We start from the raw sequence: 27,830 nt of genomic DNA on the forward strand, positions 1-27,830 counted from the left end.
AGCTCCTGTCTGATCTGACCCGTCTGGGCTTTCCTCATTCTATTTCCTCATGAGACTGTCTTCTCACCCCCTTCTTTCACTTGTTGGTCAGAATGTGATAAATGCATCTCTTTACATATCTCATACATTTCCTGTTACTGTGTATTCAAATCGTTGCACCTTCTAATTATATTTGTCTAATTTGCTTGTTGTCTGAGATATAAATGTGACTGATAAGCCCCGAGGATGCAGTGCATGATCATGAAAAGTCCACAGACTCCTTTAAAAATATAACTGTTTTGAGAATTATTTAGTTAGGATTATTATTTATCCTGCTTTTATTAAGAAAATGTAATACGTGTTTAAATTTAACATGTATTTAAGGTTTTGTGGTCAGTCTGTTTTACAAATGACTGGTCTGTGATCAACAGCCAATGATGCCACATCCAGTCAGTTTTACAGCAAGATCATCCCAATCTCCAGTATTTATTTATCCATCCATCTATCCATCCATCCATCCATCCATCCATCCATCCATCCATCCCTCCATCTTCCATCGCTTATCCTTAGTCGGGTCGTAGTATTTATTTATCTATCTATCTATCTATCTATCTATCTATCTATCTATCTATCTATCTATCTATCTATCTATCTATCTATCTATCTATCTATCTATCTATCTATCTATCTATCTATCTATCTATCTATCTATCTATTTATTTATTTATTTATTTATTTGACATGTTAATATAACAGATTTCACACCTTCATCACATTTACAAAATCAACAATAACATCCGAAAAATAATGGGCTGACGGGTAGAAGCCATTTGGCTTGTGAAATTCCCGTCCCCCAGAATGAACAAACATCTCTCTCATTTCAATCCGTTGTCAACCAACTCAGACATTAAAAGTCTTCAACCAGCTCATACATTGAATTTTGACAGACGTTCACACCCTTATCCACTACCAGATATTAGCCTTTGTCCCAGATACAACCCAGAACATAACCGAGTTTACATTCTTCCTGGGAACAACAAGGTTTGTTAACATCAAAACAAGAAGTTGACCTTGCCAGTGTTCTCCACAAGAATATGCTGATCATGTTAACCTCCCTCAGGAGACAGTGTTTATCCAAGAATTAACCAGTTTGTTACAGACACTTTAACAATTACACATTCCATTATATTGTCAAAAGATATCAACATGCTCTTAAAGTCTCAAACTTGATGTAATCCCTCCAAGCAGAAATCCATGTCTTTGTTTTCAGTAATCCATGTTTCTGACATCAATGTTGAACGGTTTTTCATTCAGGTGTTATCGATGAGCCCATTCTTCTTCAGTTGTTGAGCTTTTTTAGCGATATCAGAATTCTTTTTAGTGAGATTCTCATTAATGTAGACATTTTTTACTTTAAGTTTGAAGCCTTGTTTCAGAGGAGCAATCTTATTTTTACAATTCTGGAATTTTATCAACATTCCAGGTGGTCTCCTACCTCCAGATGGCGGTGGATAACATGTCTCACTCTATTCTGGATCTATAGTTATCTCCAGATCCCTCAGTTGAGAACTAACTAGTTGCTCCACTGTCTCGGTGTCAGCGATGTGCTCAGTTCCGTCTCCCCTGGACACAGCTTGTGCATAAGTCCTCGGCTTGATTTTGATGCCTTTGATGATCACATCATTTATACGAATGCTTTGTTCGCATTCTAGGACAACCATTCTTCTTTCTTTTTCATCTGTGTCTTTCTGCATTTTCTACATGTCGTCTTTCATTTTTTTCATTCAGTCTAGCAACGGTTTCAGCTTTTTTTCCAGCTTTTTATCAAAGACATTCCTTAACTTATCAAAGTCACTCCTTATCAAAGTCACTCCTTATCAAAGTCGCTCTTTCATTTGCTCTTTAACTTTTCCACAGAAGAGACCACCCAGCCTCGAGTATCTTTCATTTTGTCTTCATCAAGTTACTTCTTAGCCAGCAATAGTTTACAGGAAGGAAAAGCAAAGTTGTGTAATATTTGAGCAGAAGCTGAGCATTGTGATGGTACAGCTCCTATTCCCTGTGGCAGATATATCTAAAAGGACAAAGGTAATGCATGAAATTCAGCTTCAGCAAACAATCTGTTCATAATTTAAGCACTACAGTTCTTGTCACACGTGACTCACATCAGGACATAATTCTTCACCTGAGTCTGAAACACATCTGGAGCGTTAGTGAGACCAAAAGACATCACAAAATACTAAACATTCCCAGTGAAGTGTTAAAACCTGTCCTCCATTCATCAGACCCAGCAGAGTGAAGAGTTGATCCAAAAATCCATGACTATGTAGGATGCAATCATCATTGTTCCCCCTGAATCTGACGTTTGACCAGTGGATGGACTCTTCTCACCAATGCCTTGGTACAGACCTTCCCAGGGAGGCTTACAAGTTGGATCCCCCTATAGTTGGAACGCACCCTCCGGTTTCATTTTTTAAAAGAGGATCACTATCCCAGCCTGCCAATCCTGACTGTCTCTGACTTCCGATGTTGCAGCCGCTAGTCAACCAGGACAGCCTTACCTCAGCTCCTATGACAGATTGATCCCTCTCCAAGCACCCCATCTAGACCCCCACTGAGGAGGACGTTTGTAGAAGCGAGAAAATCGTCAAAGTACTGTAATTCTTCCATGACTCTTCAAAGGAAGGCAGGAAGGATCGAGCTACACTATTACACTAATAATCTGGATGTTGGGCGTGAAGATGGAACTGCTTCAGTCCAACAGTAGAGACCCTACCACTTTGCCCAAAGCATACATGACAGAAGACTTTTGGATATGACTGAACACTTCAGCCGTAAGACAGAGTCAAGGGACATACTGTACAAAATGTGTTCATTTACAGCAAATCAAAACCTCTAACCTACATGTATTAAGCTGTCATTGCTGACAGGTGAAAAGAAGAAGCTGGCAACACCATCTGTCACAGAGGCAGCACACAATTTCTGCAGCCATCTGAACGTCAGCAGTACTGTTACTAGGGCAGTGTGTGACATTTTACATCGAGAGATGACAGGAACACACTAAAAAGTGAAAGCTTATAAGAAAAGCTTTGTGATTTATGATGGTTTGACCGGTTATAATGGGCAGCAATGTGTGGTGACATCATATTTGTATAAATTTAATGATAAAATACATATTATACCAGGGCTACATTGTCCCGACATGTGGGAGCAGTATGCAAAAATACACACTGAGAAGATATCTGAAAAGTGCCATTTGCACAAACTCAAAGCATGACACATAAAGTATTTGCCATACAGAAAGATGCCCATGTGACACCAGCTGTAGCCAATGACGACTCAGTGCTCTAGGGTAAGCATTTTACCAGCTCCACTAAAAGCAGAGCCTGAGTGCAGTCAGGGTCACGCATTGCTCACAGGTGAATTCAAGTTATCTCCATCAGCCTGACCCTGCAGAATAACTACCAGTTCTTGTTTCAAAAATTCCCACTCCTATGGTGTTTGTTACAACACACTCATTCTCACTCTATCCGTCTCCCGGGTACCAAAACCATGATTTTCCTGAGGTGAGGAGATCAGGCAGCCTGTACTCCGTGCCCTCTCAGCGCCCTCCCAAACATCGGCCTGGTGGGCTGCTTCCTTGCCGGCTATTAGTGGATCCAGTTCATGTTATTTTTATGGATCCTAAAGTGCAATCACTCCATATATTCCTTTATCATTCTCTCCCTCAGTGCCTCTTCATCTCTCTGCCTCTGTCAGTCTTCGGCTGTGTTGAACTCTTGCCAGCTCCACTTGGTTTCCCCTCTGCAGACAACACTGCTCCATCTCGTTGCTTTGCCCTAGATATCAGCTATTTTTACATGGAATAATTAGACACATAACTGATTTAAATACTGCAAAGCCTCATTCTTTTGTCTCCACTTAATGTGGGTTGGATGCTCAGTGGCAAAGTTTGCTCAGGTGTGTGCATGTGCACTTACATGGTGTGTGTTCCTGATTAATTGGGATTTTTCATGGAGGCAGAGTTCACTGATGCCGTTAAATCTGCATGACAATTATTATATATATTGCAATGCAATATATGCATTAATCTATAGTATGGACCAGTTACCAGTGAGTCCCTCTACATGGTCAAAGGTAAGATCAGGCGCTTTTGACTTTTGCACGCACACACACACACACACACACACACACATACACACACACACACACACACACACACACACATATTTCCATTTCCATTCCATTCCCCTTCCCACCCAACCGGTCAAGGCGGATGACCGCCCTCCAGAATCTGGGTCCTGCCAGGAGTTTCTTCCTCAATGAGGGACTTTTACCCCGCCTCTGTTACTTATGTTTGCTCTGGGGGTCCTGTTGGGGTTCCCTATCCATAAAAGCGATTTGAAATGTGTGATGATGTGATTCAGCGCTGTACAAATAAAGGTTGATTTTATATATATATATATATATATATATATATATATATATATATATATATATATATATATATATATATATATATATATATATATATATATATATATATATATATATATATATATATTAAAATATTAAGAAAGCAATTAAATGACGCTCCATCATGACAGGTATAAATCGACTACTGAGTGTGCAAAATCCCGTGTATCACAGGTAGGCTAATCGATGTAGCGTGATCACCTGCAGCTAGTGATGGCTAAGGGGGGGGTGTCATCACAAATTGACGCGATGTGTCAAACGTACACAGTGATTCATGTATGTTCGGCAAGAACACCCGACACGATGTGGACCTCTGTCTCCGCCGAACCCCTGAGACCGACTCACTGAACCCCAAGGGTTCAATCGAACCCAGGTTAAGAACCACTGGTCTAGAAACTGTGTCTCCTGTAAGTTGTTCACTACTCCTTTATTTAAAAATTACCATTAAAAAATGGTTTGCCTTTATATATATTTTTTCCTTGTATCAATAGACAAAAACACTTTTAAAAAAAACCACACACAGCATCTTGTGGGTTCAATATAGTTTATTGATCTCTGACAGTTTCAGTCACTGAACGTACGATATTATAAAAATATGTTTAACAATATCAATCAACTTTCATTTATAAATCGGACCCTGGCCGATCGATGGATGAGGGAAGATACTGGAAATATGAGACACACAAACAGTTGTTGTGTTGGCTTTAAATTTTATTTCCAGACAGGATGAACCAAGGAGTTCATTGCATCCGAGAGGTTTTCCATCAGCATCTCAGACTTGTGCGAACCACAAACAGTCACGGAGGTCTAAAGAATGACCGGCAACACACTTTTTGAGGCCTTTATAACAGGATACGTCAACACAGGTGAAAGCATGAGTGTTTCCATACTTCCATTTCTACAGGATCTCATTTACAGGCGTTTCTCAGCACAACTGGTTCCAAGAGGCTGTTTGTAAGCTGAAATGTTTGTAAGTCGTCAGTTATGTAATTTCCAACTATAATCACCATTTGAGGTCATTCAAATGTCATTACTACAGAAACAATAAAAGTTACATTAAAAAAGTAACACATAACAAAATAAACTCCTGGAGTATGTAATGTAACTTTAACATCTTTACCTCTGCTGAATGAGAGGTGTAGAGGCTAAGCCAAGCTTTAACCTACTGAGGTTTTGCACCGCAAGTACGTGAATGAAAGCTAACCCGAAAACATTTGTTCCTAGATCATTTCGCTCCTACAGAGGGACAACCTCTGTAGGAGCGAAACAAAAAAACACTGCATAGTAAAATAAAATACAGGTGCAGTTTGTTTTGAGTTAAGTTCCCTGTATATTCAAAGAAATACACCAAAAAATAAAAATCAAGTTAACGTCCTTTCACCCAACTTAGCAACTATTGGACTCACTAGAAACTTGTTAAGACCATATAATACTATGCTTCTGTACAATAAGAATGAAATGATAAGGATAAAATCATATTAAAATGAGTTCAGATTAGTTTACAGCAAACTTTTGCTCCTTTAAACTTAATCCTTGAGGAGAAGAAGATGAAAACACTTCAAGGAACTCTCTCCCAGTTTTTTTAAGCACATCCAAAACAGCAGCCGGAGTCAGCTGTTCATATTGACGATCCACTGTACAGTACTGTAGCATGTAACATGTAGCTTACCTTTAGCGTGAAGGAAAAGGTGGAGGAGGGAGGAGTTACTGTCGGTCAGAGTCAGAGTTGTCATGAGACAGTCACCACTACCACTATCTTTACTAGTATCCAAGGTATGAAGTGTGACGCTCTGAGATGCTAGCAGACAACACTAAAGTGTAACAACGGGGGAGACGAGTGGTGGAGACGTATGAACCCAGGAGTGCTGTCCACGTGGGCTGTCACTTTTCCCCAGGCTGGAGAAGCCCAACCAGACCCTGTGCTGGTTACCGGTTTGCCCAAGCTTGTGGATCGTGTCATTGACGACCTAGTTCACCTGGAGGCAGCTTATGTAAGTTGACCCCGACGCCACGTGGAACTATTTAATGGACGCACTACAAAAATAGTTCTGTCATACTTGCAATTTGCTCATTAGGTCAGGTATCTTTTCACTTTTTTCAGCTCTAGAAAGTTGAAAACAAATTAAAAACCTTTTTTGGGTGTGTTAATTTTTGAATATGTTCATAAGATTGAAAAAAATCAATGTAAGTTTTCCAGTCTGTATCTGATATTTCATTGTGTTCTGGTGTGTGTGTGTGTGTGTGTGTGTGTGTGTGTGTGTGTGTGTGTGTGTGTGTGTGTGTGTGTGTGTGTGTGTGTGTGTGTGTGTGTGTGTGTGTGTGTGTGTGTGTGTGTGTGTGTGTGTGTGTGTGTGTGTGTGTGTGTTTATGTGCGCGCAGCTTGTACGCGTAGATACAATGACGTGTTTATATTCCTATTCCTGAGGGCTCTGCCTGCCTCAGTCATGAGGGGTTGTTAAAAAGAAAAACTGAACAGTTGCTACGTGACAGAACCAAATAAACTTTCTTTCATTTCCTTCCTTTCGTCATATTCTTTGCTCTCACTGAGTGCTTGGTTCCAAACAATGCCACTCTTCCCTCGATAATTTTAACCCGGGGGGAATCCACCCCCTTCTTCCTAATTTCCAGAAACAGAAAAGAACCCAGTAAAAGAACTCCATTAGTGCCAGGCCAGTTTTTTTGTTTTCTTCCTCTCTGAAGAAAAAGGAAATGTTATCTGTGGTGGACAAACTTAACCCAATTAAGATCTGCTGGGGTGTGGGGGCTTGGCTTGGGACACAGCTGGCGCTGCCATCTTGCCAACCAGGAACAGAGCCAGCTAGTCGGCCAGAGAAGCAGCCAGACAAGTCCTCAAGTAGCCAGCCGCCCTCACAGGCAGTCAGCCGGTAAAACAGTCAGGGAACCAACCAGCTGCCTGCCCAGTGCACCTAAACAGCCTGGCAATTAAACAGACGTCCAGCCAGCCAAGCAGTTAGCCAGGTGTTCTGTCAGGTCGCCAGACTATCAGACAGGTAGCCGATCCCGCTTCCTAGCTCTTGTTGTCATGGTGAGGCTGGTGTGTATTCCATAGCTTTACATGCAAGTAATGCAAAATTATATCTTCTTGCAAAAAAGTAATAGAATTAAATAAAATTACTGTTTTAGGACTACTCTTTAAAGTTTTACGGTTATCTGATTTTAATTCATCTCCTATTTTTAAGTCACCAGCTTCATCAACGCTCGCGACTTCACCTCATCGCAGATTTTTGGGAGGCAGTCACATGATACCGCACGCGCAGTTTATTGGCTGACGGCATTCGGAATGGCGCTATGTTGGGTGGGTCTCGGACTTCCGTGAGACACAAGCGCTTTAAGCAGTCCATAAGAGTGTGGGAAAAGGTAATACAGATAGAAGGTGGTTTAATATCAGTATGGGGTCAAAAACGTTTAAATTACTGTAAATAATAAGGTAGTTTGTGAGGGCGCAATGTATTTGCTAAGCCTATTTTAAATGAACTTTTTTCGTTTTACCTTGTGGCCTCTAAAATGCATTTTCTGGAATTTGCTTACTCTACACTCTACACTCAGAAAGAGCATTGGTTTGGGTCAACAGTCTGTAGTTCTAAGGTGTTTGTCTGCTCCTTCCCATCTGTCCCGAGAAATGAGATAGGTGGAGGTCTCAAAATTGACTTCCCAGTTTGGGTTCCTACTCCTTGTGTCCACCATGATAGGCCGTGTGAAGCCCCATCCTCCTCAACGGTCAACTGTCCCTGTTTCACGAGGCAAAAATCCAGGAGGTTCCACTTCGCATTGGATGTCTTTTTTATCTCTGTTGACCTCTGTTGGCAGTAAAACCAAGGCTCGTGGGTTTCAGTGAATTTTTTTGTTATTTATTTGCTACCTGATAATTGTTTTGTAAGTTGCCTGTAATGATGTGGTGTCATTTGTGAGATTGAGCACAGCTAGCTACCAGAAGACAAAGTATCCCTTCTCATATGCAAATGTATAATGTGACTGAGACATCAACACCACATACCTGATAGTGCATGCGCCACATATGCAGACAAACACACACACACACACACACACACACACACACACAGCGGCAGCATATTTCAAAATCATCAAACCTTCTTCCTCTGGTGCCACGCCTCACACTGGCACACACACAAACATGCTCACCCCATGATCCGTACGCACATGCCAGATACACACTCCAACAGCCAGACATGTTGATAATTAGAGCCTTGTTATTGGAAGGTGTTATGACAACAATTAACACCCTAATGTGTGTATGCATGTGTGTGTGCGATGGCGGTGGTAGGAGGGAAAGTGCTGGGTTGTGGTGTGTGAGTGTGTGCAAGTTTTCACATGAGGCTCGGTGGTGAGGAAGTGTGTGTGAATTCCATTAATTCTTCCACGCGGGCCCGACGGAGACGCACACACGCAGCGAGGGTTCTGTGAAACAATGAAACAGTTTCCTAGTTTGATGAAGTTCATGTGAATTCTGACACAATGGCAGCGTGAAAACTTGGAGCGATAAATTCTGATTGATACCCAGCAGAGTAAAGGGAGGAGAGACGGGGAAGGTGGGGTAGAAAGATTGATCGGGTAGAAAAGGGGCTAGGGGCAGAGGAATGGAGTGGTGCTGGACCACGGAGAGAATGAATCAGGAGGAAAAGAGAGAATTTGTTTGTAGTCAAATATTTGCTCTTTCTCTTCTTTCTTTATCCACTTTTGTCTCAAATGGTTCCAAAATCAATGCAAATGACAAATTAATTACTTCAGAGGCAAGGAGGTGGATGAGGAACAACAGTACCGACAAACAGGTGGGAAAACTAGAGGAACAGCGTTGACAAGATGGGAAAAGGGAAGATAGGATGGGAAAAGAAAGCCTGTGTGAGAGGGAAGCTCCTTACCTCCAGATATTCTGTTCGTAGTGTCTTTTTAGATTTTATTTTTATCTCCAATAGAGGTTTCATTGTAATCACTCCAGTAGTTTATGTGTACCTGACACAAATTATCTGAAAGGACTCCATTGTTCAAACATATATAATAATATTCCGGACTCCACCCCTCTGTCCAGATCTGTTGAATGATGAAAATCTGTTGAGTTCTTTATATACAGTGCGCACTCGCGCATCAATGCACCCGACTTCACATCATCACAGATTTTTGAGAGGCAGTCACGTGATACCGTACACGCATTCTATTGGCTGACGGCATCTGGAAGTGCGCTATGTTCCATGACTCTCGGACTTCCATGAGACACAAAAGTGCTTTAAACAGTTTATCAGAGTGTGGGAAAAGGTAATACAGATATAAGGTGGTTTAATATCAGTATGGGGAGGGTTCATAAACGTTTAAATTACCGTAAACAATAAGATTGATAGTTCATCGCTCAATCGCGGAATTCGTTAATCGCGTGTGATTCCTGGACCGCATTAACTGCGAGGAATGTGGGTGCACTGTGTAATCCCGCTAACAAACACCCCAACAAACAAACAGACAAACGCTTGTGACAAAAAGTGAGAAACTTCCGTCATGACTTTAGGAAACTTGAACAAGCAGTGTGACACCATTGTGGTACCACAAACAACTCGGGCTGGTGTAATGAGGTGAAGACAGTTGTCCATTACTTCTGAGCTGATGAGCTTCTCACAGCGGAGCAGCACAGCTGGAGGACAGACAGAGGAGACACCAAACAGGAGAGGACACAGTCACATGCAGACATATCCACCCCCTATGGATGTGTCTTTGACTCCCACTCTACCTTAATGTTAATAATAATGACAATAATAATCTTCTTCTTCTTCTTAAAACATTACTTATAGCAGGTTTCAAAGATGCTAATGATTGCTTTCATGTAGAAAAATATATCAAAATTGCGAGAATAGAAACCGGATGGAAACAAGGAGTAAAAGATCTTTAAATGAGCTTCAAAGCGTTTTTGAATTTCTAAGATCCAAATACAGTAGTAGAAATCCAGTGTTGCCAAAAATAGAATTCAGAAGATTGAAAGAACATTCAGTCACTCATTCACTTGTCTTCTGATCAACATCTTCCACTTTTTGCGTGTCACGGGGGTTCCTGGAGCCTCTCCAAGCTGACTTATGGGCGAGAGGCGGGGGACACTCCGAGCATGGGCCAGTGTACCGTGGAACCAAACGAAAGACAAACAACCACTCATGCACTCACACCTACAGACAATTTGGAACCAGCCAATCCACTTCAAGTCCATGTTTTTTGAAGGTGGGTACAAGTTGGAAACCTGGAGAGAACCCACGCACGCACAGGGAGATCATACAAACTCTGCACAGAAGGGAGTTTGTATGATCCTTCTAACTCAATAGAAGAACAGTAACAAACTTAACAAGGCAGTCAGACACTGTAACATCCCGCAACACCCCTGAATTCAACATTTTACTATGACCTACACATTTTTGTGCCTCTGGCTACCTGAAACTGTTGCTTTTGTTTTGTGATTATATCTCGTCAGGTTTCAGAGATGTGTACCCAAAAAGGTGTAGAGTGCGCTGTCGTTCTTCGCGGCTGTATTCCAGGATCCACGCGTGATTAACCAATTCCACGACAAACTATTTATCTTATTATTTACTGTAATTTAAATGTTTATAAATGCTCTCCATACTGATACTAAACCACCTTCTATCTGTACTACCTTTTCCCACACTCTGATAGACTTAAAGCACTTCTGTGTCTCACGGAAGTCCGAGACTGACAGAACGTAGCACACTTCTGGATGCCATCAGCCAATAGAATGTGTGTACGGTATCACATGACTGAAGTCGCGAGCATTGATGCGCGAATGCATGAGGGCACACCGTAAAAGTGAAAACTTGACCTTGACCTAGTTTTTAAAGGTTAAGGTTATGATCTGATTTTCATCCCCTTGCCTCCCTGAATATAACGCCTTTTGTTTTGTCTTTCTATCTTATCCGGTTCCTGAAATATGTGAAGAAAATGTACAAAAGTTGAAATTTGACCTTGACCTAGCTTTCTCAAGGTCAAGGTCATCATCTCATTTTCATCCCCTTTGCTGCCCGAGTAATGTGCTTTTCCTTTTATCTTTCTATCTGCAACACACACAAACACAGTCCAGAGGCAAGGAGGCTTTGCGGGATGTAAAAAGACATGAAACATAGTTTTCTATATTGACCACAGTGTGGAAGATGAAGATGAAGAAGATCTAATTCGGCCTAAGAACCATGGATCAGGTCTGACATGTCTAGAGGACTTAGCGTAATGCTAACGGTAAGTAAAATGTAACATTAACTCCCCATAGGTTCAGATTATCAAAATAACTCTAAGTGACGAAGTGAACAGTTTGCTCTGATGTCAGACTTCCTGTGGTGTTTTCTTCTTTCCTGTCGGCGTCATCTGCAGCATCTCCTCCTTCTTTTATCCACAGGACTGTGAACTTCAGAGCATGGAATAAAACAATAAGTAAGGATGTGATTCAGCAGACGTAGAGATGTAAAAACTTTGTGTGTGTGTGTGTGTGGGGGGGGGGTAATCCCTCCCTTCCCCCCAACAAATTGCACCCTGACACAGAAATTTAACAAACTGTAGCAGTACACGTTCTATTTGCTAACGCCACCAATCAAACGCACGAATCAATAAAATCTGACACACAAAATACATCTGGAGAGGCAATTTTCCCAATATGACGTACAGTATTTCTATTAAACATCCTGAAGGGGCTTTAATTAACTAAAAATGGAAAAAATACAAGAAATACAAAAGAACAAGAAATAAACATATTTTTATTACCGTCTTGTGGACTTTAAAATATCTTAACCATATTTTAAAAATCTTTTTTACAACTATAAAGACGTCAACACCAGGGAGTAGCAAATTACTGTTACCAATTGTGGCCACCAGAGGTCAGCAATGTACAATTGTTGAAACTATGAGAACCGCTGATCAAGAGCATCGTGGACCCTCCATCCTGTGGCGTCACGTGTTCGAGGGATCTATGGATGACTGCTCTCTGTTCTGCTTCCTTCTGTGTAGTACCCTGTGAGTGACATCACGCACATAACAAAAAATGTATTATTCTGCTAACTGACAAGTGACGGCGGATTCCCCCTCATAAAAGTCATGGCAAAAATTAATGCTGTATGTCAGTTACTGCAGTCCAAACACAAGTGTGTTTTAAGATCAATAAAATGTAATGGTTATTACAACAATGTAAACAGGACCAACTTTTCAGATGGAAAGTAACGGCTGACTTAAGCTTAGTGACATGAGGAACAAGTTACACAACCTCAGATATTTTTTGGTTTTCTTTTCTTTTCGGCTTTTCACTTCAGGGGTCGCCACAGTGAATCAGTGTCCTCCATCTAACCCTGTCTTCTGCATCCTCTTCTCTCACACCAACTACCTTCATGTCCTCTTTCACTACATCCATAAACCTCCTCTTTGGTCTTCTTCTAGGCCTCCTGCCTGGCAGTTCAGAACTCAGCATCCTTCTACCAATATATTCACTATCTCTCCTCTTGACATGTCCAAACCATCTCAGTCTGACCTCTCTGACTTTATCTCCAAAACCTCTAACATGTGCTGTCCCTCTGATGTACTCATTCCTGATCCTATCCTTCCTGGTCACTCCCAGAGAGAACCTCAGCATCTTCATCTCTGCTACCTCCAGCTCTGTCTCCTGTCTTTTCCTCAGTGACACTGTCTCTAGACCAAACAACATCGCTGGTCTCACCACAGTTTTGTACACCTTTCCTTTCATTTTAGCTGAAACTCTTCTATCACACATCACACCTGACACTTTCCTCCACCCGTTCCATCCTGCCTGGACATGCTTCTTCACCTCTTTTCCACACTCTCCATTGCTCTGGTACCTAAAATCCTTCACGTTCTCGATCTCTTCTCCCTGTAACTTCACTCTTCCACTTGGGTCCCTCTCATTCACAAACATGTACTCCACCTCTCTAGCTTCTCCTCCACCTTAGGAAAACATTATACAGTATTGAACACAAGGAGAGAGGGAAGAAAGATATTGGAGTATTTTTAGTGTAACAAAAGACAATTAAAGAGCAAAATTGCCAGTACCCTAAATTTTTGGTTTGCTTGGAATTCTTGGAATGTCCTTCTGTAGTTGAATTCATTCAGATGTCAACAAGGAAGATGGATAGAATCGAACCCATGCTCAACCTGACGCTCCACAAACATTCCATCCAAACGTGCAGCATGCTCTCACACTGAGCTTTATGAGTCTGGCTTGGAGAGAAAAAAGGTTTTCTTAGCAAAGATAAACAGTAAAATACGATTTTTCAAATGAATGTGTCAGGAAATGAAAGGTATTACTTTTAATGCTTTTCTTTCACTTTCCTTCCTCAAAGGTTTATTCATCAGAAAAGGTAATGATACCTCTGGCCTTATGATACCATCTTCATATAAGCAAGCAGTGGGTACTTGTTAGTACAAGTATAACAAGTATCTGCTTTTGGTTTGTTCACCCAAAAAAGTGAAGCAATGGGGGTTCTGCTCTTCAGGGTTTACTTGTTGGCTTGTTTTATTCTCCAGCCGACATCCCTCTGATGGTTTGGTGACAGTCTAATGTTCCATACAACAGCCGCCACTATAAATATTCTTTTTGTACGTGCCAGATGTAATGAACCTATTGGACTGAATCGTCTATATGTCGACACCGTGGCGTCCTGCTCTGGTGTGTTGCCTACAGCTTTGAAGGTTCAGGGGTCATTGTGGCCGTTGCCACTTTAATTTTTTTGGAGACAGATGAGATCATTTAGACAAGACAGTGAAGCTGGAGGAGACATGGAGGTATGTATCTGTCCTCACTGAATCTGACAAAAAAAGGTAACAGTGGCTGCAATAGTGCAGGCATATAAAATATGATCTACATTGTGATCTAATTACCTCTGCATAGGATCATGACGACATAAACATCATGCTGTAAAGAAATATCATGGGAAACATAAACTAAGGCTATAAAAGCATTACCATCTGTTCACTGGAGTGACAAATTAAGGGAATCGTCATCTCTCATATGATTTACATGCCAACAGTATTTTTGAAAGCTATTTGGGCGCCCTCTGGTGGTGATGTTGATATGAATTCTGAGCTTACAATGAAGCACGGTAGGAGCTCGATGATGCTCAAAAGGTGTGTCGGCTTCCTTGAACAACGGACATCTGTGAGGAAGCTGAAGCTTGGGAAACACATGACCATCATGACAAGCTAGTAAAACATACCCTAAAATGGTACTGTGTCGGACACAAGATAGCATAGTTACAGAACCTGTTTGTCGTGCAAAGATTCAAGTCCAGTTTGGACCCCTCTCCCAGAACACGTTCTATTATTTTAACTAGTCTGACGTTAGAATTAGGAAACAGTCCTTCTGAAAAGTTGGTCAATGAAAACAAGTCTACAAGTTGCTTCTGGGAGAATTGGAAAGGCTTATCATGGACTTGAGGAGGGTACAATCAAGAGTGTCTATTGTCAAAGAAATATACAGTATTGTGAAAAAGTTTCAGACGGGGCAAAGAACTTCTATAAAGAATGAATTTAAAAAACATTTGTAATAGCGACGGGCAAAATTCTTTGTCAAAATAGATGTGCCTTCAAAGCAGCCTCTGCTCTTCTAGGTACGCCTGTACACATAAGTAGCGGTAAGTCTGTCCACAAAGACTGGGGGCCGGCAGTGGAGAGGTGCCAGTTCACCTCAAGGGCACCCCAGCAGTACTTGGGATGTGAACTGGCCGTCGCTCTACCCCTAACCTGCATGCTCACAGGCCCCGTGTGAGTGTGTGACTGTGAGACCGGCCTATTCAGATATATATTCAGTATATACAAGTGTGACTGACAAGAATTAAAACTAGAGTGGACAAATAATTTCTCCTAAGGGGAATTAATAAAGTTTATTTATTTCTTCACACTTTTTGGAGGAACTCATTAGGGAGGTTGTTCGAAACATCTTGGATGAGCCACAGATCTTCTGTGGATGTAGATATATACTTTAATAATCCCTGAGGAAAATTTACCTCAGATTTTCTGCCCCTTCATGTGATCCCAGACTCGATGTTGAGATCATGTCTCAGTTGCAGATGGGTAGGAAGGGGGGGACCTTCATTTCCAGGACTCCTTGTTGGCCTTTTTACTGGAGATAGTTCCTAATGACATTGACTGTATGGTTGGGGTCATTTTTGTAGGCAGAATATTTGGGGTTAACCAGATGAATCCCTGATAGATGCGTATCTGACTGTACTTCTCAGCACTGAGGGCACCATTAATCCTGAACATATCTCCAAATCCATTAGCAGAAATACCGCCCTAAATCTGTAAGGAACTTCCACCACACTTTGCTGTTGCTTACAGACACATTTTATTGTACAGCAGTCCAGCCCTACAATGAACGAATCGCCTGCTACAGTCAAATATGTCAGATTTTGACTCGAAGCAGTTGTTGCCATTTTTCCTGCACCGTTTGTTTCTGTTCCACGTTGAATTCTATGCCTTGTTTGCATGTCGGAGGAATGGCGTCTCCTGACAGCAGAAGGGTGTTCCTGGTTTCTATTAGTTCTGAGCTGCTGGACATCTCATTTCAAAGGGAGAAATACATCCTCCTGCTGCACGAAGATTCCATGGCCGACCACTGGGTCTACTACGTTGCCTTTTTCTTTATGCTTCTTCAAACAGGCTTCATCGGTACATCTTGAGACCTCCGTCTGCTTTGAAAACTTCCTTGGCTGATACCTTGCTGCTGGTATAAAACAACTGTGTGTCTTGTTGCCGTGCTTTACGTATGACCTGCACAAAGAGTGCTAAACTCCTACACAGATGTTTCTTTTTCAGTTCATGACTGTGTTTCAGTCTACATCTGAAGCTGGTGATCATCAGTAGATCTGGTTCATCACACACTTGACTACTATCGTGTAGCTAGAAGATCCGATGCTGTTTTACTGGTGGTCACAGCCATTATTGATTTGATTCAGATTCTTGTTCAGTTTGCTTACTGTACATTTTATAAAACAATATAAACTAAATGTAATATTTTTGAAGGTTCTTTACTTAATAATCATTTAGGACTTTTGCACAGTACTGTGCATTTGGTAACCTTAGTTATTTACAAAATTCTTTATTGTCCAGAGTGTAAAAAGTTTCATAAATTCCATTAAGTCGAAATAGAAAAAGAAGTCATTTTATTGAGACTATTGTTCAAATCCAGACACCCTTCTGGTAAACAGTAGTAGTTTGTTCTTCCATATTTTAGTGATTAACAATCGAGAATAATACTCATACCGCCTGCCTCATTCTTCATCCTAACACACAACAGTTCTATTAAATTCATTGCTTGAAAAGAAACAGCTTGCACACGAGTCCAGATCTTTTTACTTGGCCCATATCCATTATAAGGCAGGTGTAGACTCTTTCACTTAAATAATACATTTTTAAAACAAACAAGTGGTGAGGTTAGAAATAAATTTCATGTCAAAAGGTCTGTTTCAAAAAGAGAAGCATAATCTAGAACAGGATTGAACACTCCTTAATATTCAAAAATATGAATAACGTCAAAAACCATAAGTCTGTGAAAACTGTCAACTGGCTGTTGAAATTCTCTCAATATGAACTTTTGACACCTTTAGCACCACTTTTAAAATTTGCATACAGAAAGTAAGAAAAATACTATCATCATTAGGACAGAAGGAGTTTGAAACAAACAAGCTGTCTGTTGTTGACCAGGACGTTTGTGACAGACGTCTTTATTGATCCGTCTTTCACTGTAGACTACGGAGTCTAAAGGATCAACTGAAAGAAAAAACCTTTTAATGGGATGGGTCAGGGTGAGAAACACATTACATGATACAAAAGAAAAATAATGATGGCAGTAGGGTTGTAAAAAATTACAACAATAAATCAACAAGAAACCCCATCACACCATCCTCTATTAATGAGATGCTGACATCAAACTTTAACTACTGCAGTCTAACTGCAGTTCAACACAGGTGTGTGTGTGTGTGTGTGTGTGCGTGCGTGCGTGCGTGCGTGCGTGCATGTGTGTGTTTTTCTGCAGTTTTAGTGTCGGGAACCACTTGGTCGTAGCAGAGGGGCACCTGATATGAAAGAAAGAAAAGGGGGGGGTACAGAATATTACAAATGCTGTTTGTTTTTTGTTGGTACTCGTGTTTGAATTTAGTGTTTTTACATTAGTGCTGGAATTCATTCTTAAAAATCATACACAACTTAAAAAAAAAACATCTCTTAATTCCAAAACAGCCCACCTGGTGTGGAGAGGAGAGGTGGACGACAGCTATTTAGAGTTGGGGGGGTACTTATGAGGGGAGGGCCTCTGGGACCGAGGTGGTACAGAGATGCATGGTGTAGTAGTGGCCCACGAGGTAGGACTTGGGCACCGTAGAGAATATGAGAGGGTGCGGGGCCTCGTGAAGGTAGGACCCCTAATGAGGGACCAGGAGGTCGATGCAAGGACAGTAGTGGAGGTGGTTTGGTTTTGGGAAACGAGCCTAGAAGAGAGACAGGACAAATATCTTCACTCTACTGAAGGACCCCTGCCTGGGCTTGATGGCCACTCAAAGAACAATCACACACATTCATTCTCTGAGACCGGATCTCGTTCTCATTGGTGGAGTAAAGATGTAACTTTTAACGCAAAAGTGACTTCTTGTGACTTTTGCATTTCTTTTTATTCTTTATCATTGTTTACGTAACTTCTATTTAATTCTATTTAATTACACACAGGTAAAGTCTTCATATCCACTTGTGAATAAAATGTGCTTTTTTTGCCATAATTTAGGGGTTTGGGGCAATTTTGCAATGGAATGGATACAATTATTTTAGTTATTTTAAATGGGGGAAATTGAGTTATGAATTCTTTGTTTTACGAGTTCAGTGCCAGAACGGATTAAACTTGTATCTCAAGGAACTACTGCACTGTTGATGCTCCAGTAAACAAACCGATAACTGCATGATTAGCATAGTGGGAGTCAACGCAGATGGCACAAACCACAATGAAGACGTGTTTCTTTAGTACTGTTGTTAACACAGAACTAAACCGCAGTAACACAACCCTATTCACAGCCCAGTCTCCAGTGAGCAAAAGAGCCTAGCATCACACGGCTTGTTGAATACAAGTAATTTATTTCGAGGCCTCTTACGATGAGCATGAAAATATAATTTTCATTAGCTTTTAAAAACATGTTGGTATGTGACTCCTACATCGCATGCAAGTGGTGCTATGCAGTCTAACCTGGTAAAGGCAGGAGAGGAGGGCGTGGAAGTGTGGAATGTTCCATCATCCCTGCATCGGATGTAGACTGAGGTTGAGGGGGGACGGGTGGAGTGGGGAGAAGAGGAGGAGGTTTACCCAGTCCTGGAGGTAACATGTTACCCCTCTCCCCCTCGGCATTGGTGGCTGGACAGACAGAAAGAAAAATAAAACAACCCAGAAACAAGTGGAGAACAGACCAGACCATAAAGGTGCCTTCAGTAATTCTGACACTGCACTGGGGCCAACTATCAACAGGTACCAGAGTTCAGTCACAATCTGTGCTGCCATCTACTGTTGAGCTCATTCAAAGAAAAATTTTCAACACTGGAAAAAAATGAAAAGAAAAAGAACATACAAATGCATGGATCACCTAATTTGGAGTGAATGCAAATAAAATACTGAATAAAATAATAAATACCGTAAAATGTAATATAAAACAAGTGCAAGCTGAATAAACACAAAATGCAAATGAAATTATGAAGTTGACCAACACCCAAATTAACTGCATGAAAAGGAACTCATGTTTCACTTGTTATGAGAAACTTTTTGGATCTTTGGGTCTAAATTCTTATTGCTCTTGTGGATTAGCTGTGGATTTGCTTCAACACTCTACAATGGTACTCCATTTTTGCCCAGTGTCTCTGAAGCTGGAGCTATGAACAACTTTATTAAGGTGAGAGAGAAATTCAGTTCTTCGTATGTTTTATTTTTGATCTTATTTGACTTCCTGAATTAGTTCTGGCTTTTCCCCGAGAGGAAATGTGGACCATGGGTTGCTAAGATTCACCATTTAATACCTTATCCAGTTGTAGAGTGTGTCTCTGTGGAGTCTCAGAAAAACCTTTCAGCCTGATGCACAGAATTTCAGTCACCTTTGGTCTCATCTCTTCAGGAATTTATTCCCAGAGTCCTACAGGTGAGACCCACTATCTTTCACATTTCTGTCAGTGATTGAGTTTGGTAGTTTGATGCATTTAGACTTTAAGGGGACCAACATCTTTTCACATTGACGTTTCAGTTGTGGGACAGGTCATTTGCCATATTACAAAAGTTTTCATTTAAAATTGCATTTTACACTGCTCAGGTTGCCTTGTCTTGATATTACATTTTAGGTAAGAATGAACTCGACAATGAAAATTCATAAGCAGGGCAATATGTTGTCATTGGGCTTGAACATTACGTTGCTCAATGTTATAAATCAGAAGAAACTGTGGAAATAAGACTAGTTGTTTGCAAAAAGCAAATAAAGCTCTAAGAAGAAGGTGAACACAAAAATGTGTGTGCAAACTTGATATTAGCGACAGGATCTGGCACGCCTTCTGTTCTTTCCATACAAAACTGTGGTGAGACCAGCAATGTTGTTTGGTCTAGATACAGTGTCACTGAGGAAAAGACGGGAGACAGAGCTGGAGGTAGCAGAGATGAAGATGCTGAGGTTCTCTCTGGGAGTGACCAGGAAGGATAAGATCAGGAATGAGTACATCAGAGGGACAGCACATGTTAGAGGTTCTGGAGATAAAGTCAGAGAGGCCAGACTGAGATGGTTTGGACATGTCCAGAGGAGATAGTGAATATATTGGTAGAAGGATGCAGAGTTTTGAACTGCCAGGTAGGAGGCCTAGAGGAAGACCAAAGAGGAGGTATATGGATGTAGTGAAAGAGGACATGAAGGTAGTTGGTGTGAGAGAAGAGGATCCAGAAGAGAGGGTGAGACGGAGGCAACTGATTCGCTCTGGCGACCCCTGAAGGGACAAGCCGAAAGGAGAGGAAGAAGAAGGAAATGTTTATAGAGACATGAAGACACAGACAGTGGCCCACCTTGTAGATGCTCCTGACGGGATCGGATGTACTCGGCAATGGTTTCCAGCTCGTCAGAGTAAAGATGCACCCCCTCAGCCAGCAGCGTGAGGAGGGGGCGGGTTTCATAAGGAACATTGTGACGTTCGATTTTTTCTCGATCTAGATAGTCGTCCAGCAGCTGTGACGCTTGTGCGGCGATGTCTGCCGGGTCCCTTTGTGGGCGCTCTTTGGTGAGTCTGCGACTGTGTTCAGCTGCAACAAAGTCCATGGCCTGGTCTTTGGGCATGTTACGATGGACTGGGGGGGGGGAATGGGAACGTTAATGATAACCGAAGGAGAAGAAAGAGGTGAAACAATAAAATAAATGGAACGACTGTTTCGTGCCACTCAGAAACTACTAAGATCACCCATTGTAATTTAGCTTTGGGGGTTTTACAATCAACTGGTTAATGGATTCTTTGATAGGCTGTACGTTTGGTTGGTTGTGGTAGGTTGAAAGAGAAAGGGGAAAGGCAATGAACAATGTACATTTTATGTAAACATGTATTGATCAGTAACATGCTTGTTATGTTTTCCTGGTCTCAATAACCATTTGTTATTTATGTGCATTGACACCCTTACACCATCAACGTACTGAACATGATTTTTGTATTTAATTGTTTATTTTTCATTTTTAGTTTTAAATAATAGTGTATAAAAGATTTTAATGGTTGTGTAGACAACACTTAAATGTTTTGGAGCATCACCTGGTTATCTTTTCAATGGGTAAGTTTTATTATAACAATTACTTTATTGTGTAAATGTTCTTGATGTTATAATAGGACGCATCATCGTCATTGGTTTAATGGAGCTTTGTTTCTGGATTGTATGCTATTAAAAAAGGTTTTGCAGATTTATCAGTGAAGTTATGAAGTCAGTGAGTTGTGTTTCCAAGTGATATAATTATTCTCAGTACAAATAATTGCATGGATGAATTAAATCCCTATGATGTTTATTGATCAGTTATATGCAGTGCGTGGTGTATGTCATGTTACTGACAATGTCATTGTTCCACAATGTTAATCCAATAGTTACCGTTAAGGAGAACCATGATTTCACAACTTGGCTTTAGCTTCATAGCTTTTCCAACTTAATCCACTGTTTTTAATGTTCTACTGACCAGAGCAATTGCCGTGGTGTCAGAATGTGACGTTACTGAAAATCTGTTACATGGGGGAAACAGTCGTGGTTCAGAAGATCAAAGTTGAGCCAGTCTGATCTGATCACAAAGGATGATTTGAGATGGTATGAAAATAAGACAGGAGTTGTAATAAATCATAGTTTTCCTTTGAAGGAATAATTTGACATTTTGTCTCCTTGTCACCGAAGATACTGTAGATACCACTGTCAAGTCAGAGGCTAAAGTTACATCGGCTATCTAGTAACTCGAACTAAACCTATGACCTGACCAATCATACATGTTAGCCTTTTGTTGTGAATGCATAGAATTTCAGTCAAAATAAACTATTTCCCACTTTTGATGGGGACCACCACTTACTCTCTCAATGAATTGAGTGTGAAAACCTCTGAGCTAGTGTACTAGGGTTTGTTCATTTCCTCAATCCTCTACCAGAGCCTCACAGTAATGATAATACCCTAAACACTCACACACTGTCATTGCGAAGGACTTTCTGTAAAGATACCATACATAAGCATACAAAATCCAACGTGTAAATTACAGATGTCTAAAGATCCTTGTAGTTTCATATTGATCAGACAGAGCGCTATCATCTTCTCTTGGTAACGAAGCCGGACCCAAATGTCAAACTATTCATTTTAAATACCTACTTTGCTATTTTGGGGCTTCTTTTAGTTTTTAAATGTTGTGTAATGTATGATGTGCCAGTATACAAATGTTAATGTTGAAATCATGTTTGTGTAAATGGGATAATTTGTTTCCCTGTCTTTAAGCTTACTTTGTGATGTGTTGGTGAAGAGATAAAGGTGAAGCAGCGCAGACTATTGGTTGAGAAGGGATGGGGGGGGGGGCTGAGGTACTTTAGTGACGTTTGGCTAAACCTGAGGGAATGAGGGGTTGGGACTTACTTTTGAGGGACTCTGAGAATATGATAACAGTGCAGGAGGACAGAGCTACGTTTTTCTGCTCCACCAGTATACATAACGAGGAGCCATCTGCTCGGACATCCTGCAAGGCCCGGGTCAGGCCTGATTCCGCCTGAAGGTAGAGCATTTCCACTGACAGGCCGCGCTCCTGCAAGCACTGGCTTAGCGATTTGGGGTAATCCCTTTGAGAGGAAGAGAAACACTTTGTTAACGTGACATTTCTACGTTAAGTGACTCAGTTGGCATGAAGAGAAACCTATATTATACCTCTCAGAGGAACAGAGAATTATTTCTGAATTTAAAGTGTGTTTTACCAGCAAAACATAACCATTCTTTTGTGTGCATCTTTTACTCAATCGGATAAAGTGTGACATAACAGTTTTGCAGCTCTTACACATGTTTCAATTGTTGTCGTATCAAGTGTTCGGTAAGACATCAGTATTGGACATCAATACAGTGTACAGTATTGGACTATCGATCAAAATAAGCTTTTTTCACTGATATAAAATATGCAGTACAATATTTAAGCTGAAGTTGGAGACCATCAGTTGAATGGGGGAGTTTAATATGAAGTGTTTTGATGTCAGGATAAGTGTGTGCCATAGTGTTGCAGTAACAAAAGCAGATTCATCAGACCACTGGCCACGATATTCACCATTTGTGTATCTTGGGTATGTGTTTGCGATGTACTGTCTATTATATGTTTTATTTGAAGTCAGGCTTTGATGGGAGATGTGGTGTTGGACATCATATTCTACTGTGTTACAAAATGGAAAATGTATAAAATTGTAAGAATGCATCAATGGGTATGGATTTGCATACAGTAATTATTAATGCTGTACTGTGTACATTAAGAGAATGGGAGTGTGTATAGAGAGAATGGGAGAATTCAGGACTAAACAGCTGATTATTCTTAAAAATAACATTTATCAGTGATGTTCATCAGAAAAAAAGGCTTCACATTGCTGGGACGCACAAAGACTGGACTCTGGACTAAGAAAAAGGGTCATGTGTTCTGATAAGTACAGACTGACCCTGTTCCACAGTATTGGGGCATCAGGGTAAGGAAGGAGGTGAAGGGAGAAGTGATGCATCCATGCCTACTACACCAGCCTGTGTGGGCCAATGTGAGCCAATTACTGAGGAAAACTGTGAGATAATCAGTAACAAGGATGGTTGTGATGTGTGTAAGCTGCTGAAGGACAGGGAGTCTGCTAACAAGCAGGAAATGTGGAAAAAAAGCCATTTATGCTGCATTGGGTCTGTAGGTCTTATGTTTGGGTTCATATGTTTTTATTGTTCTCAAGGATGGGTTTCAATGCATGTGATTCTACTGGCAGCACTGAAGCCTACTGACGTTACAAGCAGAACTCTACCGATCAACACTAGACCCATGTCTCAAGCTCAGGAAGGGCAAAGCCTTTCCATACAAGGCTCAGCAGGTAATATGTTGGGGACATAAATGCTTGAAACTGAAGACAAGAGCCTGAATGAACAAACAAACGACTGAAAAATAAAAGGTCCATTGTCTCACTGAATCACATCTAGGTAAAATTACCAAACCATGCATGCAAACGTCTCCCAACTATTGTGACTGCATGTGGGCTGGATGGTCTCTATAAGAACTCACAGGCACTGGTTGGTGATGGAGAGGACCACACAGTCTGCAGGCTTCCTCTCCTCCTGTACCTGTCTGTAGAACTTCTGATAGAGGGCTTTACGTCTGTCTGATGGGGTGCAGCCCTCTGGTTTACCTGAGAAGTGTAAGAGAAAACACAGTGGAGACAAGAGGAGGAAAAAGCTTACTTTGCAAGTATAGAAATTCGAACAAATTCCGGGATTATCTTTAATTAATGGTAAACAAGTCCCATGAAATGGCTCCTTACTTTTAATGTGTATCATGAATACTAAAGTGTGGGGTGTGGCCAGTGCTATTCACATTCCAACGACCGTCGTTGAAACCCGTCTGGCTCCTCAACGATTGTTGGTGGGGGTGTCAAAGGGGGTCGCTCAAATGTGAGTTCACCTTTGTCTGCTAATGAGGGTCATTAGCATGAGACACGTTACGTGGGTCAATCTGCTCAGACAATCTTTATGGCCCTTTTTGGATTGTGAGGTCGGCATAAAAGATGACAGAAGTCTGTATGTTGGGGTATATAGGAAACCAACACACACGGACCAGTACCTGCTCACCACCCACTGGAGCACAAGCTGGGCGTCATCAGGACCCTGCAAGACAGGGCTGACAAGCTACCAACCAGTGCCCAAGACCAGGTGAAAGAACACCAACACCTGAAAGGGGCACTCTGGGGGTGTGGATATCCTGACTGGACCTTTGTGAAAGCTCACACAAGATCCAGAAAGGAAAACAACCCAGTGAGGACAGAAAAAACCAAGCGTAATGGTATAGTGATCCTATATGTGTATGGAGTGTCAGAAAAGCTGAGGAGGATCTTTAACAAACACAATGTTCATGTGTATTTTAAGCCGAGCAACACCCTCAGACAAAGACTGGTCCACCCAAAAGACCCCCCACCACACAGTCAGAAGAGCAATCTGGTGTATGCAGTTAAATGCAGCGAGGAATGCTTGGATGTCTACATAGGGGAAACCAAACAACCACTACACAGGCGCATGGCTCAACACAGAAGAGGCAACACGTCAGGACAGGGCTCGGCAGTCTTCCTTCACCTCAAGGAAGAGGGACACTCATTTCAGGACACCGATGTTCAGATCTTGGACAGGGAAGATAAATGGTTTGAGAAAGGAGTGAAAGAGGGCATCCACGTCAAAGTGGAGAAGCAATCTCTGAACAGCGGGGGTGGTCTGCGACATCACCTTTCTCCCATCCAAAAGCTGTTGAGTCGATCCACTGGACGTTAGGAAGTTCTTGCTGAGAGACGAAAAAAGAACTTTCTTAACGTCCAGTGGATCGACTCAACAGCTTTTGGATAACCATGACCTGGATGACTGAGAACCTACAGACACCTTTCTCCCATTTACAATCATGTCCTTTCAAAACTCCCAAAAAGATTGTCTCAGCAGATTGACCCAGGTGATGTGTCTCATGCTAATGACCCTCACTAGCATACAAAGGTGAAACTCACATTTCAAAAACCCCTTTGACACCCCCAACAACAATCGTTGAGGAGCCAGACGGGTTTCAACGACAGTCGTTGGAATGTCAATGGCACTGACCGCACCCCACAGGGTTAATGTGCTGGGACATGATCAGATTGAAGAAGTCTCTTGGATGGAAGACGAAATATCTTCAAGAACTTCCTTAACGTCCAGTGGATTGACTTAAACAGCTTTGGATAAGCATGACAATAAAGGTGATTTGTTTGTGAGTTGTTTTTCTGTGCCTCTGCTTCTAGCTTATTTTAAAATACAGCAACATTATGAGAAAAAAACATTTTCATATTAAGATTTTTGCAAGTCATTAAGAAAATGATGTCTCTGAGTACAAGCAAACAAGATATTAAAGCAACAAGGTCTCACCACTGGGTTGATGCTTGTACCCCTCATACTTCACACTTCCACTGAAACTCTTCAGCTGCTCTAGTTCTTCATAACTGAAAGGGAAGTGGTGAAACACAAGTATCTTCAATTAGGGAATATTGTTGGCCAGATGGTATCCATATCAATATGCGACACAACATATTTGAAGAAACAAAACTGTTTCTGAAGTGATAGCATGAAAAAGTGAGGTTTTTTTTACAAGACAACAGTGAGCTATGGAATCAAGGTCACATCCAGCTGAACAATAACCCTGTTGAAAGCTGGTATTACCGTTCACCTTCTTACTGACAGACAGCAAGAGTTTGATGTGCAGTCAATTGAAGAGCTATTTTCAAACAGATGTTAAAGGTAAGACACGCTGGGCCAGTAATGCTGCAACAAACTGATGATTTTTACAACCACATGCTAGTTCCATTACTCAAAAACTCAAAGGGAGCATCTTTCATTGACAGCTATTACTATAATTTATTCTCAGCCATGTGCCAAATCTCAGTAGTCTTCTGTCATTTTAGACAACTTTGTCCTGCTTCTATAGTTTACTACAAGTCTGGGCATTTAACAATACTTACAGCCAAAGAAACCATATAAAGAATACATTTATCTGATCCATAACTGATAAAAACAAGATCCATTCTGACTGATGTCACTTTGAGGAATACATCTGGAGATGGAACATGTTCTGACTGGGTCTTTTATTCTATAACATCCGGTTCCAAGTCAGTGAGCCAGGTTGAGATGGTTTCAGCACCAACCTCCAGTCACTGGCTGCCCTAGATTCCACTGTGAGACTCTGGGCTCTGGCTATGCTCAGGGGAAGCGAAACCTACATGGTTCCATTCATCTTTGGCCTCTACTGCCTGGTCAGAAGACTGTAGGACTACACCACCCACATCCACACAGTCACTTGACTTGGAACCCAAGGAAAACATCTGGAGGGATCTAAAGACGAGGGTTGCAGCATGTAAAACCTGGAAATTTCCGGAACTTAAGGACTTTTGCCAATGAGTTGGGGGTAAAATCCCACGGGATGCTGCTACAAGCTGGGGCGTGTAGCAGTAAATGTACTACACATGCTTCATATAGCAAGAATATCAGCGAGAGTTGCAATTAAGTTACTGGATGATCAATTCCTGCGTTGTGTTATTGACCTGTTTAAATCACGTTTACTTGATGTCTGTGATGCTAACACAAAGTCCGGGGAGCGTCCGTACCTGTCCAGCGCATCCTTCAGGTCTTCGCTCTTGTCGTCTCTGGGGGGGTAAGGCGCTGCTCTCCGGAACAGACGCAGCTGCTGGGCGCTGGACAACACAAGAAGGGGGAACCGTGGGTGTCAGAAAATTCCAGTCATCACCAGGGCTGGCCTGTTATCCGGTCTTCGTGGTTCTGTAAAGCCCACACTGTCCCCTTCCACCTAGCATGTTAGCTGTAAATGCTCAACTTGCTACGGCTTACCTTCCATTCGGGTTGGCTGTCGCCCGGCGGGCTGCTGCAGATGATTTCGCCCAGGACATTTTATCTGCGCTGCAACTTTCCCCTATTAAACATAAACTCCGAAACTAAAGGGGAGATTAGACTATTTTCAATATTAGTCCGCCTCTGTTCAACTGTGGAGGGGGAAAGGAGGAGGCAGAGGAGGAAGTGATTCTTCTTCTGGCGGTAAACGGTACGCGAACATAGCTTCGTTGTCGCC

General features: G+C 41.5%; 1 protein-coding gene across 2 annotated transcripts; it reads right to left on the bottom strand.

Moving 5' to 3' along the window:
• Positions 1–15,829: 15,829 nt before the first annotated feature.
• si:ch211-216l23.2 (uncharacterized protein LOC565061 homolog) lies at positions 15,830–27,773 on the bottom strand. Of its 2 annotated transcripts, XM_068314005.1 has the most exons (9): positions 27,593–27,773; positions 27,352–27,438; positions 26,120–26,193; positions 24,249–24,372; positions 22,601–22,800; positions 20,534–20,812; positions 18,695–18,859; positions 17,709–17,951; positions 15,833–17,540 (listed from the first exon to the last, which is right to left on the bottom strand). In XM_068314005.1, the coding sequence occupies exons 1-9, from the start codon at positions 27,649–27,651 to the stop codon at positions 17,503–17,505; spliced, it is 1,269 nt and encodes a 422-aa protein (XP_068170106.1). In that variant the 5' UTR covers positions 27,652–27,773; the 3' UTR covers positions 15,833–17,502. The 2 variants fall into 2 exon arrangements, with proteins under 2 accessions (XP_068170107.1, XP_068170106.1); XM_068314006.1 differs by lacking the exon at positions 26,120–26,193 and having other exon boundaries at positions 15,830–17,540; positions 27,593–27,734.
• Between the last annotated feature and the right edge of the window lie 57 nt (positions 27,774–27,830).

The sequence above is a fragment of the Antennarius striatus genome, chromosome 4 (assembly GCF_040054535.1).
Source record: "Antennarius striatus isolate MH-2024 chromosome 4, ASM4005453v1, whole genome shotgun sequence".
Lineage (NCBI taxonomy): Eukaryota > Metazoa > Chordata > Actinopteri > Lophiiformes > Antennariidae > Antennarius > Antennarius striatus.

What these genes read in the sequence shown, in the direction of transcription:
- si:ch211-216l23.2 (XM_068314005.1), bottom strand. Translation starts at nt 27,651, where the DNA reads ATGTCCTGGGCGAAATCATCTGCAGCAGCCCGCCGGGCGACAGCCAAC. An exon ending in CTGAAGGATGCGCTGGACAG is followed by an intron (nt 26,194 to 27,351) that starts GTACGGACGCTC and finishes CTTCCCTTTCAG; the next exon opens with TTATGAAGAACTAGAGCAGC. An exon ending in ACCTCTCCTCTCCACACCAG is followed by an intron (nt 17,541 to 17,708) that starts GTGGGCTGTTTT and finishes CTTTCATATCAG; the next exon opens with GTGCCCCTCTGCTACGACCA.